Source organism: Vigna unguiculata, chromosome 2 (genome assembly GCF_037176805.1).
Source record: "Vigna unguiculata cultivar grain cowpea cultivar isolate G323 ecotype 2 chromosome 2, ASM3717680v1, whole genome shotgun sequence".
NCBI classification, from domain to species: domain Eukaryota; kingdom Viridiplantae; phylum Streptophyta; class Magnoliopsida; order Fabales; family Fabaceae; genus Vigna; species Vigna unguiculata.
This window is the reverse complement of record NC_140793.1, coordinates 4,147,408-4,164,660: the sequence shown is the minus strand read 5'-3', so window position 1 is coordinate 4,164,660 and position 17,253 is coordinate 4,147,408. Positions and strand designations below refer to the sequence as shown.

The 17,253-nt window shown below is 33.9% G+C and overlaps 1 protein-coding gene across 2 annotated transcripts; it reads right to left on the bottom strand.

The window, feature by feature from the left end:
- Window positions 1-586: 586 nt before the first annotated feature.
- Window positions 587-16,831, bottom strand: LOC114173361 (myosin-1-like). Of its 2 annotated transcripts, none has more exons than XM_028057694.2 (24): window positions 16,527-16,831; window positions 15,439-15,826; window positions 13,820-13,921; window positions 13,581-13,724; window positions 13,341-13,491; window positions 13,203-13,230; window positions 11,564-11,729; window positions 10,015-10,078; window positions 9,872-9,885; window positions 9,619-9,703; window positions 9,000-9,103; window positions 8,757-8,895; window positions 7,882-8,000; window positions 7,071-7,223; window positions 6,857-6,946; window positions 6,663-6,740; window positions 5,744-5,902; window positions 5,070-5,276; window positions 2,814-3,019; window positions 2,590-2,725; window positions 2,217-2,346; window positions 1,980-2,126; window positions 1,680-1,747; window positions 587-1,563 (listed from the first exon to the last, which is right to left on the bottom strand). In XM_028057694.2, the coding sequence occupies exons 2-24, from the start codon at window positions 15,805-15,807 to the stop codon at window positions 904-906; spliced, it is 3,519 nt and encodes a 1,172-aa protein (XP_027913495.2). In that variant the 5' UTR covers window positions 15,808-15,826; window positions 16,527-16,831; the 3' UTR covers window positions 587-903. The 2 variants fall into 2 exon arrangements, with proteins under 2 accessions (XP_027913495.2, XP_027913494.2); XM_028057693.2 differs by having other exon boundaries at window positions 15,439-15,823.
- Window positions 16,832-17,253: the final 422 nt, after the last annotated feature.

Genomic DNA, 17,253 nt, shown 5'->3' with positions numbered 1-17,253 from the left:
TAAAACAATGAAATAATGTCATTATTTTACAATAAATTTAAAAAATGAGAGAACATATATATATATATATATATATATATATATATATAACAATTAAAAAGTATTATCTTCGCTATAAAATTTATAAAATATATATTAATTCAAAACTATATATACTTACAAATTATAAAATCTAAAGATCCGTGCCCAAGAATATGGACATAATTTCTTCACATGTTTTAAACGTTGAAGTAATCATGCATACATGTATGTAAAAGTTTTCTTTTTTAATAATAATAAAATGAATGGTAGTAAGTGTTGACTTTTATAAATACAAGAAAAAAATATTAATGTTCTTAAAAAACGGAGAAGTAAACGTTAAAGGCTAAAGGCTGATTAGTGTTCGTGTTGTATAGCCCAAAATTCACTATTCATATATTTGGAAGTTATAAAATTTTGTATTTGGAGTGTTTTATTGGATTTGATGGAGTGAATTATGTAAGATATTTCTGGAAAACTAAACCATCAAATTAGTGGGAAAAACAAAATCTAGAATATATGAAATGACATGAAAGTTAGATTACCTCTTCTCTGTGCAATAACAAAATTACATGAATAGATATGGATTCTCATCATAAAGAAGAATATCAATTTTTACAAATATTGGAGGGCCAACAAATTTGACAAGCAATGGGCATCAGCCATATACATCTCACGCAGACATTACTAATAAAGGTGGCTTGGCTTGGCTTGGCTAGCAACAACTAACCCAACTACAGTAAATTCATTCATCCTAACACTCCTACTCTATCCTTTTCTATTGTATTTTCCTCACTTTCGGATATATAATTGGCAATGCACTAAAAAAAGTGCATAGACCAAAGCCGAACCTTTAAAATAAGAAAAACATCAAATAAGAAAAACTCAATTTATCCGTGTACTGTTCCTTCTTCCCCACCACTTTTTCTTCATTTTCTCAAGTGCGCCATCTTCATTTCCAAGTTTATTTAAAATGACTTTTGTTTCACGCAGTCTAGCCCCATAATCCTTTTTCCAAGCTTCAAACATTTGTTTTAACCTCCTAAGCTCTTGATCTGGGCTTAAACTTGCTTCTACCTGACCAGATTTTACCTCAACCAAGAACTTGGCATCATCACCAAATACTTGACTCCGATGCTCGAATTCTTCAGCCAGCCTACTTATAACACTTAAACCAGCACTCGTTGATCTTGCCCCGTTGCTTTCTTGGCGTCTGTGATTACCTCCTACATCCCAACTGTAATCCCTCTCATCACTTGCATTAACAGATGCATCTGAATTCCTTTCAGAGTCATCAATTGCAAGGCTTTTCTTTGCAATGGAGAGGCTAGATTGTAGGGACCTCATTTGTTTCTGCCACACTTCTTCCATGGATTTCATCTTTAATTCATATTCAGACCATCTGCTCTCATATTGCTGGAGTCGTTGACGAACGATGTCATTTTCCTCTTCTTTTTCTCTCAAAGCAGCTTCAGCCTGAAGTACACGGCGCTGTAATTCGGCAAGGAAAGATGACTTCACCAGAACCTCGTCTGACTCTTTCATCTGTTTTGGAGTTCATTATTGTAAGAGTCAGAAAGATGGTGTCTTTACAAGCCGAATATAATATAAAACATAAATGTCCATATATTTTTGTTTCTAAACTATGGGAAAGAGAATACCTTCATGTTTCCAGATTTCAAAAATCCAATATTTCCTGAGCATCTTCTGACCAACCAACCCCGAATAACTGCAAAAGGTAGGTCCAATAAAATTGTGAAAATTTATTGACAGCACGCCATTGAAAAGATGGTGTGGAGATTCCAACAAAAAATAGTATTTTTATGTAAACTATCTTGTGCTTCATTCCCCATTTATTCTTGAAAAAAGAAATGGTGTTATCTTTAGCGGCCTTTATTTGAATATCCCATACAGAAAAAACTGGTATCATGTCTTAGAATTTATCATGTATAATATCTTACCTGCTTGTATGACTGTTGCCGAATCACTAATACTCTTCATTCTGTTTCTTGCAAATACTGCTTTCACGTGCTTCTGTATAGTAACTGCAGCTCTATGCCTCTTCAGTAAAGCTGAATACTCCTTTCTGGTTTTGTTCCCCCTAATAACTGCATGAATAGGCAAGGCGTGTTCATTTCTTATCACTCTTTTGCACTAAACATATGAATTAAAGAATACGGTAGCGGAAAAGAATATACATGACTGCAAAGTACTGATTCCCCCCTGAAGCTCCTTGAGAGAACGACGAGCTTGGTGACCCCTAAAACAACTTTGTACACGTAAAATACCATGGAGGGTACGATTTCTAGTATCTTCAAGCACACCGATCTGCAGTGCCGTCAAGCATCATAAGTTGGAATATATTTAAAATAAATGACACTCCTACAACTTTCATAAAGGAATTCAATGGCGGATATAAATAGAACTACAAACTAGAAATTATAATTCAACCTAATACCAAATCACTAAAGCTCAAAATTTCCTGGTTTAGAAAGCACATGGAGTTAGTAGAAGATCTTTTGGGGGATCTAAGAAAAAGTTGTATAAAGTTCAAAAAATAATCATATTTACCTGTCCTGTTCGGAAAAATAATTTCGTGTAGCCAACTTGATACATCTCAGGCAAAATATTAAACTGATGAAGAATGGCAACTGACACACTAAGTGGATCCTGAGATGCAACATTATCAAGGAGGAGAAAACCATATCTGATTCAATGCACCGATAAGAAAAAGGTTAGACACGTGCAAAACCATATCTGATTCAACTTAATCACCGGTTTCTCTGTTATTATACCTTCTGGCAAACTTTTGGTGAGACATTCTTGTTGGAAAACCTGATCTTGATATTCGAACTACTTCAAGAACCCCACAACATCTCAGCTGTTGCAATACAAGCCCTTGCTCATATGATTCAGGTGATTGGAGATTATTTGGTTTAATACAGCGAATAAAATGTGGAGTAGTGCTTTCTAGTCGTTGCATCAATAGGAACAATTGGCCCTGGACACCAACAGATTGAAATAATTTTAAAATCAATAAAGATCAATATCTATGAAATTGAATATTTAAGTAGCTTTTAGAAGTGGGAAAAGACGATTCACCTCACTTCCAAATAATACATGGTTAAGCACTTGAAATTTTATTCAATTCCCCACCCACTTTTGTTTTTCGTCCTAAAAGATTACAATATTTGTATCTGTACCCCTTTCTACTTATCAGCTGAACCAAGTTACAAGCACTATTCGTCATGTGACATGAATAAATTATTATTCATTCAAAACAATGACAGAAATAATGAGAACAAACTCAATACTAATTTGCCAAAGCATTTGTGATAAACCCACTTCATTGTATTATAATCCATTCTATAAGTGGATTTGAGGGGTAAATAGGCCTTAATGTCATATTTCTCCCACATTCTAGAGATTCACAGTAAATACTAGTTCGTTCGTGTTAGAAGTGGGTTTTTAAGCCTAACTCAACCCCACAAAACCGGCTTGTAAGGTGAGGTTTGCACCTCACTTATATATTATGAATTGGCTTGATCTCTAGTCGATGTGGGACTTCCAACACACCCCCTCACGCCGAGGTATATTCATCTCATGCGTGAGACAAGAAATTAGTGGGTGGTCCGTTAGCGGCCCGATATCGGGTGGAACAAAATGTCCAAGAAATCTCGCTAGGATAGGCTCTAACCTGACTCTGATACCATGTTAGAAGTGGGCTTTTAAGCCTAACTCAACCCCACAAAACCGGCTTGTAAGGTGAGGTTTGCACCTCACTTATATATTATGAATTGACCTTATCTCTAGTCGATGTGGGACTTCCAACACTTCGTATAATACCCATAGTTTAGATTTCAATAATTTTCCATCTTGGTTTCATCCAAATCGTGTATTTCAGTTGGGTTGACATAGGAATGTCCCAAAGGATTAGTAAAGTGATGGAATTGGTTATTCGAGCCACTAGTATGTTCACTCCGAAAGCCTTATGTGGCCACAATGGTGTTGTTTCCAAGGGATTTTACATCTGCCACGTCAGTGTTTACACCATGATTATTTGTTCTTTGAATGTTCCAATTAAATAAAGGTACCATACCTTTCACTATGTACACCAACCTTGAATAATGAAATGCTACTGTTATATAACCATGTACAGACTCCATTTTCATTGTGTACATGTCAGGTGCCTATTAAGAGATGTCTTAACCAAATTTGTCACTTTTTTGAAGTAAAGAGACTCATTTCTCTGATTGTGGGGCTAAGACGTTGTGAAATAAATTCTATTTTCAGCTTCATGTCTTGGATTGTCACTTCTCTTCTCCTTTTGCTATGTTTTGCTAAACGTCTAGGTCAAGGGAACAGATTACCAGGTTGAAGTTGAACGTATGTAGTTCATTTCTAGCAATTTCAATCTATGGTTCCTGTTAAATTTGTTTGTTTGCTTCACTTCCCATTTTGGCCATTTATCTAGTGATTTTATGATTTTTCTCACAATAGAAAAATCGGTGAATTGTTTGGATCTGAAGTGAACAACAAAATTATTGATTATCAAAGGATTTGATTTGATTCTTATATGATCTTTTGAATTCCTAGACATAATTCACGTCTTAATTGAACTCACCTAAGGAATTAGGAATTTCAATTTAACAGATAGGTAAAATTACTAAAGGATTGGAATTAACCTAACTTTGTGAATTTGATCATCAATTGGCATGGAAAATTTGAAAGCTGAACTAAAAACAGGCCTGATTGTATGAGCTAAGATTGAGATGAATTGGACCCTAACTATCCCTAAATAGTGATTTTCGCCTTGTTTTCTGAAATTATCTTGTTTTGTGTGAATTTTCTCATTGATAATTTTAGTGTCTCACTTAGTAGATAGATACCATACCACCCACGCTCTTCTGATTGTGAGCTCGGTTCTGGAGTAAGAATCCCCACGTGAGTGATAGATTACAGGGTGCAATCAATTGTAGATCACACATCACTTAGATTCTTTTGTGAAAAATGAAGTTTTTGATCACGTTATGATTAAGGAGGTAATGTACCTTGAATTTTGTTGCAACACTTAGCTTTTGGGAATCTGCCCCACCTGACTTGTGCAAGGGACCAACCACTGGTTTATCAGACTGAGTGAGCATATGACATGCAAATATTTGAGGAAGAGGACACGTGCATGAGGATAGAAGTTGGATGGAATCCAAGTGCAATAGGTCTCTGTTCTTCTCCAGAAATCCAGTTGTATCATAGGTTACCTGAGTGGGAGCAATAAGTAGAACTATCAAACAGTCAGGCCAGATGAGTAAACTAAAATTAATAAGAAATGAGTAACCCTCTACCCTCTAAGGACAATGATTGCGTTTGGGAGTTCAAAATATTTAGTATGAAATATCGATAAAGCAATGGTTCACTAATATCCTCCTTAAAACCTAGCCATATCACACATTATAAATATCACAAGGTTAAATTGATTGTCATGTAAACATACCAACAGATTTTAAACAAATATACTGAGAGGAAAGCTAGCAACACCCACTTTAACATTCCTTACAATTGGTTGACTTTGAATATCTAGTGGGAGCCATTAAATTGGCAATACAACAACTAAATAATTATGTCACGTGAATTTCAACTTCTATAATAAAGTATGTGTCGACAAGTGCACGTTAAAGATTATGTTGCTAGCATTTCTCATCCCTGTAGAACATGATCAGAATAATACCTGCCCAGCATAATGGTGAACAGTAAAGGCTTGGTCTCTTTCTCCTTTGAAACATGAATTAGAATTCAAATGCTGTTTAAGCTTGTTGGCAAATGTTAAATCTGTGCCATTTGGGAAAGTGGATTCTTCATCTAACAGGGACAATAACCCCAGTGGCCTCTGCAAATATATCAGAAGTCAAGTTTAAGTCACAAGAATTCTAGTTTCTAATCATCAATGTCAGAATACCCACAACAAGGAATAAAAGTGTAGTTGCTATAACAAGGGCGCAGTTTCTAATCATGAATGTGAGTATATCCACATCAAGGAATAAAAGTGTAGTTGCCATAACAAGGGCACTCCTTGTCATGGGGTCTCACACAGGCGAAAGGATGCAGCGTTTGAAGAGAAACAGGCCAAGGAAGATGTTGGCACTGTTTTTGCAGGAAAAAAAAAGGAGGCTTCTCTAGGCTCAAAAAAACGGATCAGACTATTGATACCATACTACGTTTTGCTAATTGTGTGTCTAGAACAGTACAAACAGGCACATGTATCTATGTAAGTACAAAATAATGAATACAATGATAAAGTGATAAAGGTAAATTAATCACATCCCCAAAAATAAGGAAAGAGTAATTCCACTAGTGCTACATCTAATATAAACATGTTTCAATCAAGCTTCAGAATATATATTAAACCAATGCATGGGAAACAATCACATCTTTCCCTTTGTAAAGTCAGTTTTTTCTTTTACACTGCATACGTTGATATATACAAGACATGACAAAATGACATAAATTTCTTTGAGCATACAAGCCTGACATATAGTACCAAGCTTAACTAACTACTAGATGACATTTTCCCACTGAAATCATTCAATTAACAAGAACACTGGAGATTATGCAGTAAAGGAGTCAGGAGGAACTAAGATATTTTTTACCTTCTCAAAAAGATTAAGGCAGTCTTGGTTGTCTTCAAATTCAACTTTAGCCCAGTCAATTCCATCTTGGATATATTCCTTAAAGCAACAATCCACAAGCATAACCACATGTTTCAATTTCCAGAGGCATTCAATATTTTCTTCCATTTAAGGTACTAGGGTATTCAATAATTGTTTGAGCGTGGGATATATACCTCCTGTTCTAACTTGAATAAATGACGATTGAAGTGTTGCTGTAATCTCTCATTAGCATAATTTATGCAGAACTGCTCAAAACTGTTTCTCTGCAGGCACAAAAAGGCATAAGCATCAATAGAGCCAAAATATTTAATATGCAAACAAGATGAAGACGGTAAGACAAATAATAAACATAAACAAAGAGGTAGACAAGGTTTAATGTAAACATACATTGAAAGATTCAAAGCCGTAGATATCTAGAATGCTGATTGATCTGCCAGTACGTCTTTTGCCAACAGCAAGTGATTTGTTTATCTGTTCAACCAACCAATCAAACAGGCATGCATATATTGACTTTGCCAAAGCATCTCTTGCATCAATTGCCTAGAAGACAAAACAAAATGTATTATTCGAGATATTGAGAAAGAAAAAATGTATCGATATGATTCCATGTCATCATGCACTTTACAAGTCAAAGGTATGTTGAGGATAATCATTTACAAAAATGTTTTGACATCAAATATACCCCAAAAAAGAGAAAGAAAAATAAAATATCATGATGGTGTGCAGTTCAATATTCAGAGTCTCAAATGCAGAAACTATGTCCATTTTCTTTTATTTCGTTAAGTATAAACAGCTATTTCCCAACCACAGAAGGTATAGAACGTACATTGTACTAATAAAGAGACTCCAAAATGAATCACTGTCTTGCAAAGGCAAATGAGCAATACCAAGACCTTAAACATGATCTATGCATTTTAAGTAACCAATGGGCTTTCATTATAACAGGATTAATTCCCAATGTATGCATGAATTGTTCACATTTAAAAGCTGAAAAGAACTCCCACGAAAAATAAAACAAGTTAATGTTCAACACCAACAACCACCTTATTTCCTTTTTATTCAAATAACAAATTGGCATATGCACGTGCAGGAATTCAGTACAACTTCATGTTCCCAATATTTTTAGTAACCAGGAAGTTGCATTTTTTCCATCCATAGACTTAGACCAAGGTAAAGTTTAGCATGGCAGTTGTTTTACCTGTGATAGTGTCAACTTTTGGACAATATTATCATTACCAACTTTCATCTTGCGAGTAGATAGAGTCAACTTGAGATCTTCAATGTCACAGCCTATCAATTTGGCTACATGCAACAGACCTATAAGAGGCCAGAGAAAAGGTCATTTCTAAACAGGTATAGAATAACTTGAAACACATTAAGGCATCTAAAACATGTTAAAAACACATGTACCAAAAATTAGACATGAAATACGTAAATAGAAATTATCAGAAGAAAATGAAAACCAAGTCACTGTTACGGAAAAAAATTTAAATGACGATTAAGTATGAAGGACCAATTCTCCTAAAACCTTAAGATGTCCAGTAATGGATGACAAATTTCTTTATAACTTGTATCAAACACACTCCCTCGCACATGACTCTTTGAGATAGAAGCACGGACAATGAAAAGTGCATCTTGTAGTGGGCTAAAATTCAAATTTTATCCAGAAGAACAGGTAAAAGGATCAAACTCCTGATCCTATCCACTGGATCATAGATTTTGATACCAAATTAAAATCATACGATTTAGATTAGGAACAAAAAAGAGGAGATCAAACACTAAATAAGATACAAATTGATAATGTAAATGATATCATATTGATACAGTCCTACTTTATATTGTTATTGCTGAAATTATCAGATAGTAGGTATAAAAAGAGAAAGTGACACGAAAAAAAAATGAAAAACTGAATTTGTAATATATGTATGACAATGTGCTGTTATGTGATGTGCTAAATAATATCTTTACAAAACCTAGAGCACTAACACTTATTTAATATGCTGGCGTGTTCAATAATATGTTAATAATACAATTAGGTAGACGTTGTCAGTAGAGGCTCTGAAAATTTCTTACCCTCATCTTCTACGGCTTGAACATGATTTTCATTATCAATTACAGTGAAAGATATGTTTCCCAACCATAATACTGCAGCAAGCATTGCAAATACATTCTCCTGGTCTTCTTTACTAATGTGGACAACATCAAGAGCTTCCTGGAAGTTGGCAATGGTATATTCATTTTTGTGTCAAGCAGAAAAAGGAAATCATTCAAGAGTCTATGGAGGCAGATCATCTTTAAACTACAGAGATTGTGTACCATGACTGTGCGAAATTCTTCTGCATCATTAATACCAGCAATTGAATAACAATTGCTCTGCCTCAGATATTTATAATCTTCTGCATTTTGTAGGTTTAACTTCCCTGAATAAATCAAACAAACCATTAAATAGAAAGTCAAATAAACAAGAACACAACATTTAGACAAGACAAACACAAGTATACCAAGCTTATGTAAGCTACGTTCTAATTAAGTTGTTAGTTAATGTTGTATTTCCATAATTAGAAAGAGACCAAAACCACTAGTTGGAAAAATAAAATAGAAATTATTGAATTAAAAATTAAGCAATATATAGCGAACTATGTGCATGTTTGGGTTTTGATAGTAAAAAAATTTATTATAAAATTATTATTCTTATCAAACAATTAACTGAAAACGAGAACTTCTGAAGTTTTGAGCTTGGAACGATATTAGCCACATCGTACATCTGCAATTGTCTGTGGGTTCAATTAGAAGATTTTCACAATTCATAGAAACTCTTTGCATCATTTCCAAGGAATAATTTATTTTCCATTGATAATATAGAGACTTAAAACTGTCCACAATATACAACAAATGAATTAGCAGGGGTGAAAAAGTATTACAAACTTGCAATTACCCCTGAGAGATGGAGGTGCACCAGCACATAGCTGATAAAATATATGATAGGATCTTTCCCCTTCATTGCACTGGACTACTCTAGACTGTTCACATAACAAATAAAACTAGTGTTAACTGATGTAGCATGATCACAATGTAAAACAAAAAATAGTTAGAAATATATTATAAAACCATTCATGTGTCTCCACCTAGAAGTCTAAGCCTATAAGAGAGTTGATGCATAACAAAAAATAACTCTGAAGAAGAATTACCTTTTCGAGCAAGACTGTTTTGGTCATGCGAGGAGAATCACGTATTCCAACACAGATGCAAACATTTACCATAATGGTTAGTTGAAAACTTTGGGTGGGACAAAAGACACATGGTTTCAACTTTTAAACAGAATAAAACCTACATGTTTGAATATTAGCACCGGAGATTTTTCCAGTTTCACTGAAGTGAATCTCAATGAGTTTTCCCTGTGACATTCAACCAAATGAAAAAACTTTCAGAATCAAAAGGATATGGGATCACAGCTTAATATAAAGAGAATCACAACTAGAAACTGTCAGCAATCCATATTACTAAATGCATTAAACATCATCAGCCAAAGCAGGTAACTGGCCTAGGCCTAAGCTTGGGAAAGTGTAAAAAGTGTTAGGGATATTTTGATATGATCTAGAGGGGTCAATATAAATTTGGATTTTCTTTATATTTTTTATTATGTTATTTTAAGTATGCAGAAAATTTGTCACATGGGAAGATAAAAACTCACAACACAAAGTGAACCATTCATGATCTCATGTGTGGGAAAAAATGATGCATATAATAGGAATTAGATGCAACATAGTGGAAGTTAACTACTAATAAATAAACATTAAAGACTACTCACTAGGAATTAATTTGGAATTTAGTGGGCCTTGTAATGGTTGTCTAGAGTGACACATAATTTAGCCCATAAAAGGATATATTTGTAATGTAGTGAGATTTCTTTTACTTTCAATCTAAAAGAAAATTTGATTTTTTTATGGCAGGTACAAGTCTCAACTAAATGCCTATCGCAGATCGTTTATTGATATTTTGTTTCACAAATGGAGAGAGGAAGTTGAAAAAAGAACAAATATATAGAGACAAAGAGAGAATGATGGAAAAAACATGTTGTAATTACGATGAGAGAAAGAGAAATGGAGAAGAAGAAGAAGAAAAACAGAGAGCTAGAGCTAGTAGAAAAAGAAATTAGAGAAGAAAAATAAATAAAAGATAAGGAGTTCAGAGAAAAAGAAATAAAGAGAAAGAGTTGAGAAAAATGAAATTCAAGAGAAAGGGATAGAAGAAAAGAGAAAAAGGACAAGTAAAAGAAAAGAAGTGACAAATGTTTTGTTAATTCAACAATGTGAGGAACATTATTCGGCATCAATCAATCAAGAATCAGCATAATTTTGAGTTATTTCTTCTTAATTCCAATTTTTATTATGTTCTTTTAATTTGGCAGCTGAAATATCACATGGGAAGATAGATCATTATAGGAAATAATGATGCATATGATAGGAATTAAAGGCGACACTAGTGGGATTTAGTTACTAATGGAAATTAAACACTACTTAGCGGGAACTAACCCAATTTATTTTATTATCTTATCCCACTTTCCATTTTCTCATCAATGATTATATTAACCCCACTATATTACATATATCATAATTGGACAAAACAGAAGGGACAAAAGTAATTGAGGGATGTGGAACATTGCTAGTCATTTATATATGTAGAAAAGAGAATTCCGGAGAGGAATATACTAATAAAAAAAAGGAGAGGAATATAATGGGAAATTTTGATGATGTAATCTTCATAGGGTCATCCATTCTCCGTGTTATCATTATCATATATGTTACTACAGTGAGGTAATGTATCAGCAATTCACAGGAATGCCAACTTAAAGAATTAACAGCACGAGTCAGGAATCTTACAAAACGACTTGAGTTGTCATTTCTCAATGTTTTGGCATTACCAAAGGCTTCTAATATTGGATTAGTCTTCAAAATTTCATACTCTATTCCACTTCCACCACCAAGGGCAGCCAAGTACTGCATTGCTATTTTTGCCGTCTCAGTCTTCCCTGCTCCACTCTCACCACTGAAAAGGTGCATGTTAACTATTACTACAGGTCCCAACTCTAACACTAGCAATCAAGGGGCATGCAAGACTGAAATCCAATAAAGAGCATGCCATTAACGAAAAAAAATCCATAAACAGCAGGAAGAGGCCATTTTACATCCACTAAAGTGTTACCTAGGATGTAAAAATAAGTCTTTTTTGGTCTCTGTCCAATAAATTGAATCTCCATTATACAAAAGTTACATCATATAAATGATAGAGGGAAATGAGACAGAAAAATTGAAGGAACAAAGCGCACCAAATAACAGACACAATTAAAGAAACTCTGTAACTCGGGCATTTAAAGGTCAAAACCAAATCCATGTATCTAGGCACTTGAAACTCAGAAGAAGAGAAGTAAAAGTGAATGTCATAAATATCAAATCTAATCTATGAACAACTAGGGATTGTAAGGTTTCTTGTCACTTGTTTCTATTTCTTTAAGGGAGTGGAGGTAGCATGACCTGGCTCAGCCTACTAACCCAGCCTAATTTTAACAGGTTTTCAAATTTTAAAATCAGTCCGGAGGCATTTTGAGGGCAGATAACGGTTATGTTTCCTGTCGTCTCAATCTGGTTTAGTTTCCAATATTCTTTTAATAAAGTGTAAGTATTTTTCAAAACTGCATATCATCAATAAAAGCATTTGTTTGATAAACAATATTTTTTTCAATATGATTTTGTATTTATAATGATACTTTTTATTTCAAAATACGTATTCAAAATTTACTTTTAAGTTTTATCCTTCTTTCTTTTCTATTATCTAACAATACATATTGTTAAAATTATATAATGTTTAAAAAGTCAGGTTGAATCGGTTATAAAATCTAATTCAGGTTGGGTTTAAGATCAAATAAACACCCTGGTCAAACTTTGGAGACATGTAGAGACAAACCAAACACCGTTTTTTGGTGTGGGTTGGGGCCTTCTATATGGAAACTGGAATATTATCGATATGTATGGATAGATAAGCTTTCCAGAAAAATCTAGAAGACTAAGAAAATGGAATTAAACAATTAATAACGCAAGCAGCTACTTCTTAAATGCTCTTTAAATATTGCCAACTGATTGAGTAGGTAATTGCTGCTAAATTGTTGGAAATATTTTAACCGAGATCTCCTTTTTTATAGGTTCCATACCCTCATTTGATCCCGACTAACTTCTTGGGGAAATTACCAATCCTAGATTCAGAGTAGTTTTCAAAAAGTCAAATATTAATTATTCAGAAATTAACTGCCCCAAAATAAAAATGCAATAATCATGATAATTTTCAGTTCAGAATTTAAATACAAGAATGAAACTTAAGACTAGTATTAATATTCATATAAATTACAATAGAAATAATAAAAAAAGTTTAAACTAAAGAAGCTTATAAAAAAGAAATATACATAGAGTGGTCTTACCAGATATACTCATAAAAAATAATAATTAGAAAAAAAAGGGAATTACTGACCTTATAATTATAGATTGATTAACTTCGTCTGGAAGGAAAACAGACCAAGAGTCAGCAACTTCTAGTAAAACAAATGGGAATGGTCTTGCACACTAAAGTTGCAACTATGAATGTAAATATGAAGAAAGAAAAATTTACCCCGTATCATTTCTCGGATGGCTGTGTCTGTTATTGCATATACATGAGGGCTTTCAATTGCTTTACGCTTGTAGGCTTCAATATAATCATTACCATATAGAGGAACTTTCTTAAAGGGATTTATTGCAACCAAAACAGGCCCTGCTTTTGTCTGAATTGTACGTAGTCATACACAAATGCATAAGTTATGATCATGAAACAAATTGTTGAGGAAAACAATTAAGAGACATAATGACTTACATAAATCATGTTTTGATTGTATCTATATTGCAGGTTGTATAAAACAGACGGTTCATTTAAATAACTAAGTTGCATGAGGTCATCCACCCCATCAAGGATATCAGGATTTGCTGGCACTAAACTTTCCTCTTTCACTTTCAAAACCTACAATCAGGCCCACGAGTTTTGGAGAGACAGCATAATTAGTAAAGCCAAAAATGAAGAGTACCACTCTTCAGAAATACTGTAATTTATCTTACCTTCCCATCAGACAGTGAAATGATGGATTCATTTCCAGAAGTTGATATAATCTTCCCCAGCTCCCAGTTCCCATTCGGAAGTTGAAACCAAGACTGAAGCTTCTGTAATAGTGAACTTCAGCAGTAAGGATAAGAAAAAACAAAATCTAAATTATCAAGTAATGAGGAATAACTAAAATAAACTAGAAAGAGTTGTCTTGATTTGCTTACATGGCATTCACTGTTTTGACATTTTAAGAGGAAAATGTCGAATGCAAAGAAAAATTACATGGCCCCACAAAGCAAAAATACACACTAAACCATTAAACAAAAAAAAATAGAAATAACAGGGAATAGACACCTTTGTTTTGTTTCGAAATTCCAACTGGAATAGTGATTAACAGCCAATAATAGCAAATATTTAAATACATAAATTACTCATTACCAAGACAATTGACAAGAGATATAAGGAATTGAGTCAAGAAAATGAAAAAATAACAAGAGACTGAATAATGACCCTACTTCAATTTTCAAACCCCAACATAAGGATATTCTGAGAAAGAAACAGTAAATTAAAGATATTCAAGATGACAAAAGAAGCACATTAATAGCCTTTAACGGCTCCCATATTTATTTCAGCAAAGGTATTGAAAGGGAAATAAATATTCCATTTATGTAAACACTATCTTTAAGGCTATTACCATGGTGGCATTGTGCTTTTTAGCACAAATGCACAAGAAAAAAAGAGTTCTGTCAAATAAAAAGTAATGACTGTAATAGGTATTCTTATAGATTCAACTTCCAAATGAATATATAAGAGACTTTTTTTCTATAGTTTTCTTAACTAATTGCTGGTGCCACATTAAAGTACACACAATAGTTTCTCCTCAGCTCTTTCTAATACTCGATGTCCTACAATCCACATCAATCCAATTGAATATTTAAAAAGCTTCAAAGCCCAATGAAGAGGTACAAAAAATTGTCACATAGTTTTAAAGTAATTGACTTACCTAAGAAACATGTTGATGCAGGAGGAAGAGAAGCCTATTATAATGGTATTTTATGACTTTTTTTTTTTTTTTGTGATTTCATTGCGGGCTTTTATTTAGTTGTTTTACACAATAAGTTGCCTCCATTAGATTAGTTTGTTTTCAGGAATTTTTTTTTTCTTCCAGTTAAGGTGTTACCCATGGATTCTAAGATTACTTAGCCTACGTTAAGTCATCTTTTACAAACTAAAGTCAAATTTAAGTAAGAGGTTCTGCTACTGTTGCTACTTGCTAGCCAACACTCATGGCTTTGGAAGCACACTCTGTAGCGATTATGGTAAATCACTACATCTATGCTAAAGGAAAGATGTCCACAGAGTTATGAGTACTCTGAAGGTCCTGAATACAACTCTAAAAATTCATGTAAAAAACTATCATCTACAATATAATATAAATAATAACCTACAACAAACCCAGACAAAAATTGAACGTGCAAACTTCCAAATTAAAGATTTTTGATAAATACATCAATTTCGGACATTCTGAGAAAAATCAAGTAATTCATACAACTGAACATTTATATCAAAGAAATCCTTAAGCACGTTAAAAATTCAACCTGAGATTAAATTGAAATTCCGAAGCCAAAACTACCTTTTTCGAAGAATAAGGTGTTGTATCACTCCACCTGCGTTCTCTAGAGGACATTGAAATTGATGGGAAGGACAGAGGAACGGTTTCTAGGTCTTCATCAGCAATGGACGATCTGTCCTCTAATGAAACACCTTTTCTGCTGTACGCTACATCCTCATCATAAAGACCCACGTCACCAGCATGGTTAAGAGCTTGCTCAGAAACCTCCCCTACCAAAACATTGTTTTCCGGACTACTTGATCCAGTGGCATCACTGCTTCTCAATTTAGCATCTCCATGGTTTTCCATTTTACCAGAAGTAATCTTGAATTCAGGAGGCAACGATTTGATGGAGTGGAGTGCAGGCATGACCTTTGATGTTACAGACATTTCCCCTTAAATACCTCTGCTACAAACCCACAACACAATCAAGCATAAGATAGATTTTCAAAATGCTGAAGTAAACGAATAGATAGATTTTCTTCCAAATAAATAAACAAAAGGGTTCCCTTTTGTAACCAAAAGTGCTTCTCAAACCTTTTTAACAAGGCCCCATTGAATGACTATTTCAGATAAACATAAATAACATAATGGAGGGGACCATAGCTCAAGACACAGATTATTGTGTTGCGTTGCTTGTGCCCATCCCTTAAAATTTGTCACTCACTCGCTCGCTCGCTCAACCTCATCTTAGCACCTAAACTGTAAAACTCAAAACCATCAATTCAACAAAGCAAAACCTTCACTTTAACCAAACCTAAAACTTTCCCGATCTGACACTCAAATCATCTTTCCAAAGTTCAAAGCCACCTCCAGGCTTCAAACTAATTCAAAAACTCAGAAACTAAAAATGCCGCTGCAACAGTTGCCCCAACAAATCCTCCGATTCCCCGAATCACGAAAACTAAAAATCAACATCTAAAATCGCGAAAATTTAGCAATCTCGCTTCCGAATTCTTGACTTGAGAAACCGGCAAAAACAGAAACTCGAACCTCACCCAAGAATAGAGCATGACAACTTTCCCATTCATCTCACGCTCAGTAATCAATTAAGCACAAAAGAAAAGAAAAAATCAACAGACAAAGCGGAGCTGGAAACAAAACACCACCTAGTGAAGTTTCTTGACCGATCCAGAACCACATACAATTGAAGAAACGAAGCTTGATGGAAGTGTGAACGCAACTTCTGAAGAAGAAGAAGAAGAAGAAGATCTTGGTGAAGAGTTATGATGATGGAGACGCAGTGAGTGAAGAAGATTGTTGGCGTGTTGGTGTGAGTGAGAAGTTACAGAACAATCTCTCTGACAAAAGGGATGTTTGTAATTGTTTGGTTTCCGAGAAAGTTGAGAGAGAAAATCAAAATTATTCATTCGCCAACCATCCACGCCTTCTGGAGAACAACCAACTTTTTCCCTTTCCTTTCTCTCATTTTTAAATTAACCTTTAATCCCTATTTTTATTTATCATCATTTTTTTAAATCTCAATTGTAACTTTTATAATAATAAAAATACATTTCAAATATTTATTAGTCTTAAACTATAGCAATTTGATGGATTCATAGCATTTAAAAGAATTTATCTTCATTATGGGATTTTTGTGGCGTTTAAAATTTGATGCCTTTTTTTTTTTAATTTTCCTTTAGCCAACCAATTTTGAAATTTGAAACAAAATTCAATGCGTACGACAAGTGAATTGACGAAATTGACCCTAGAGGCTTGACTTCTAATTTGGGAACTTTACTAGTTAGCAATAGTGCCACACCCTCACCGTCCTACACACTAAATTATTGTTAACAAGCTAAGAACACTATCATGCTATTTAATTATTCATTTAAT

Coding starts and splice junctions, on each gene's coding strand:
- LOC114173361 (XM_028057694.2), bottom strand. CDS start 15,807: ATGTCTGTAACATCAAAGGTCATGCCTGCACTCCACTCCATCAAATCG. Junction 6,947..7,070: donor ACGGCTTTGAATCTTTCAAT/GTATGTTTACAT, acceptor TTGTGCCTGCAG/AGAAACAGTTTTGAGCAGTT. Junction 2,347..2,589: donor TATTTTTCCGAACAGGACAG/GTAAATATGATT, acceptor ACGGCACTGCAG/ATCGGTGTGCTTGAAGATAC.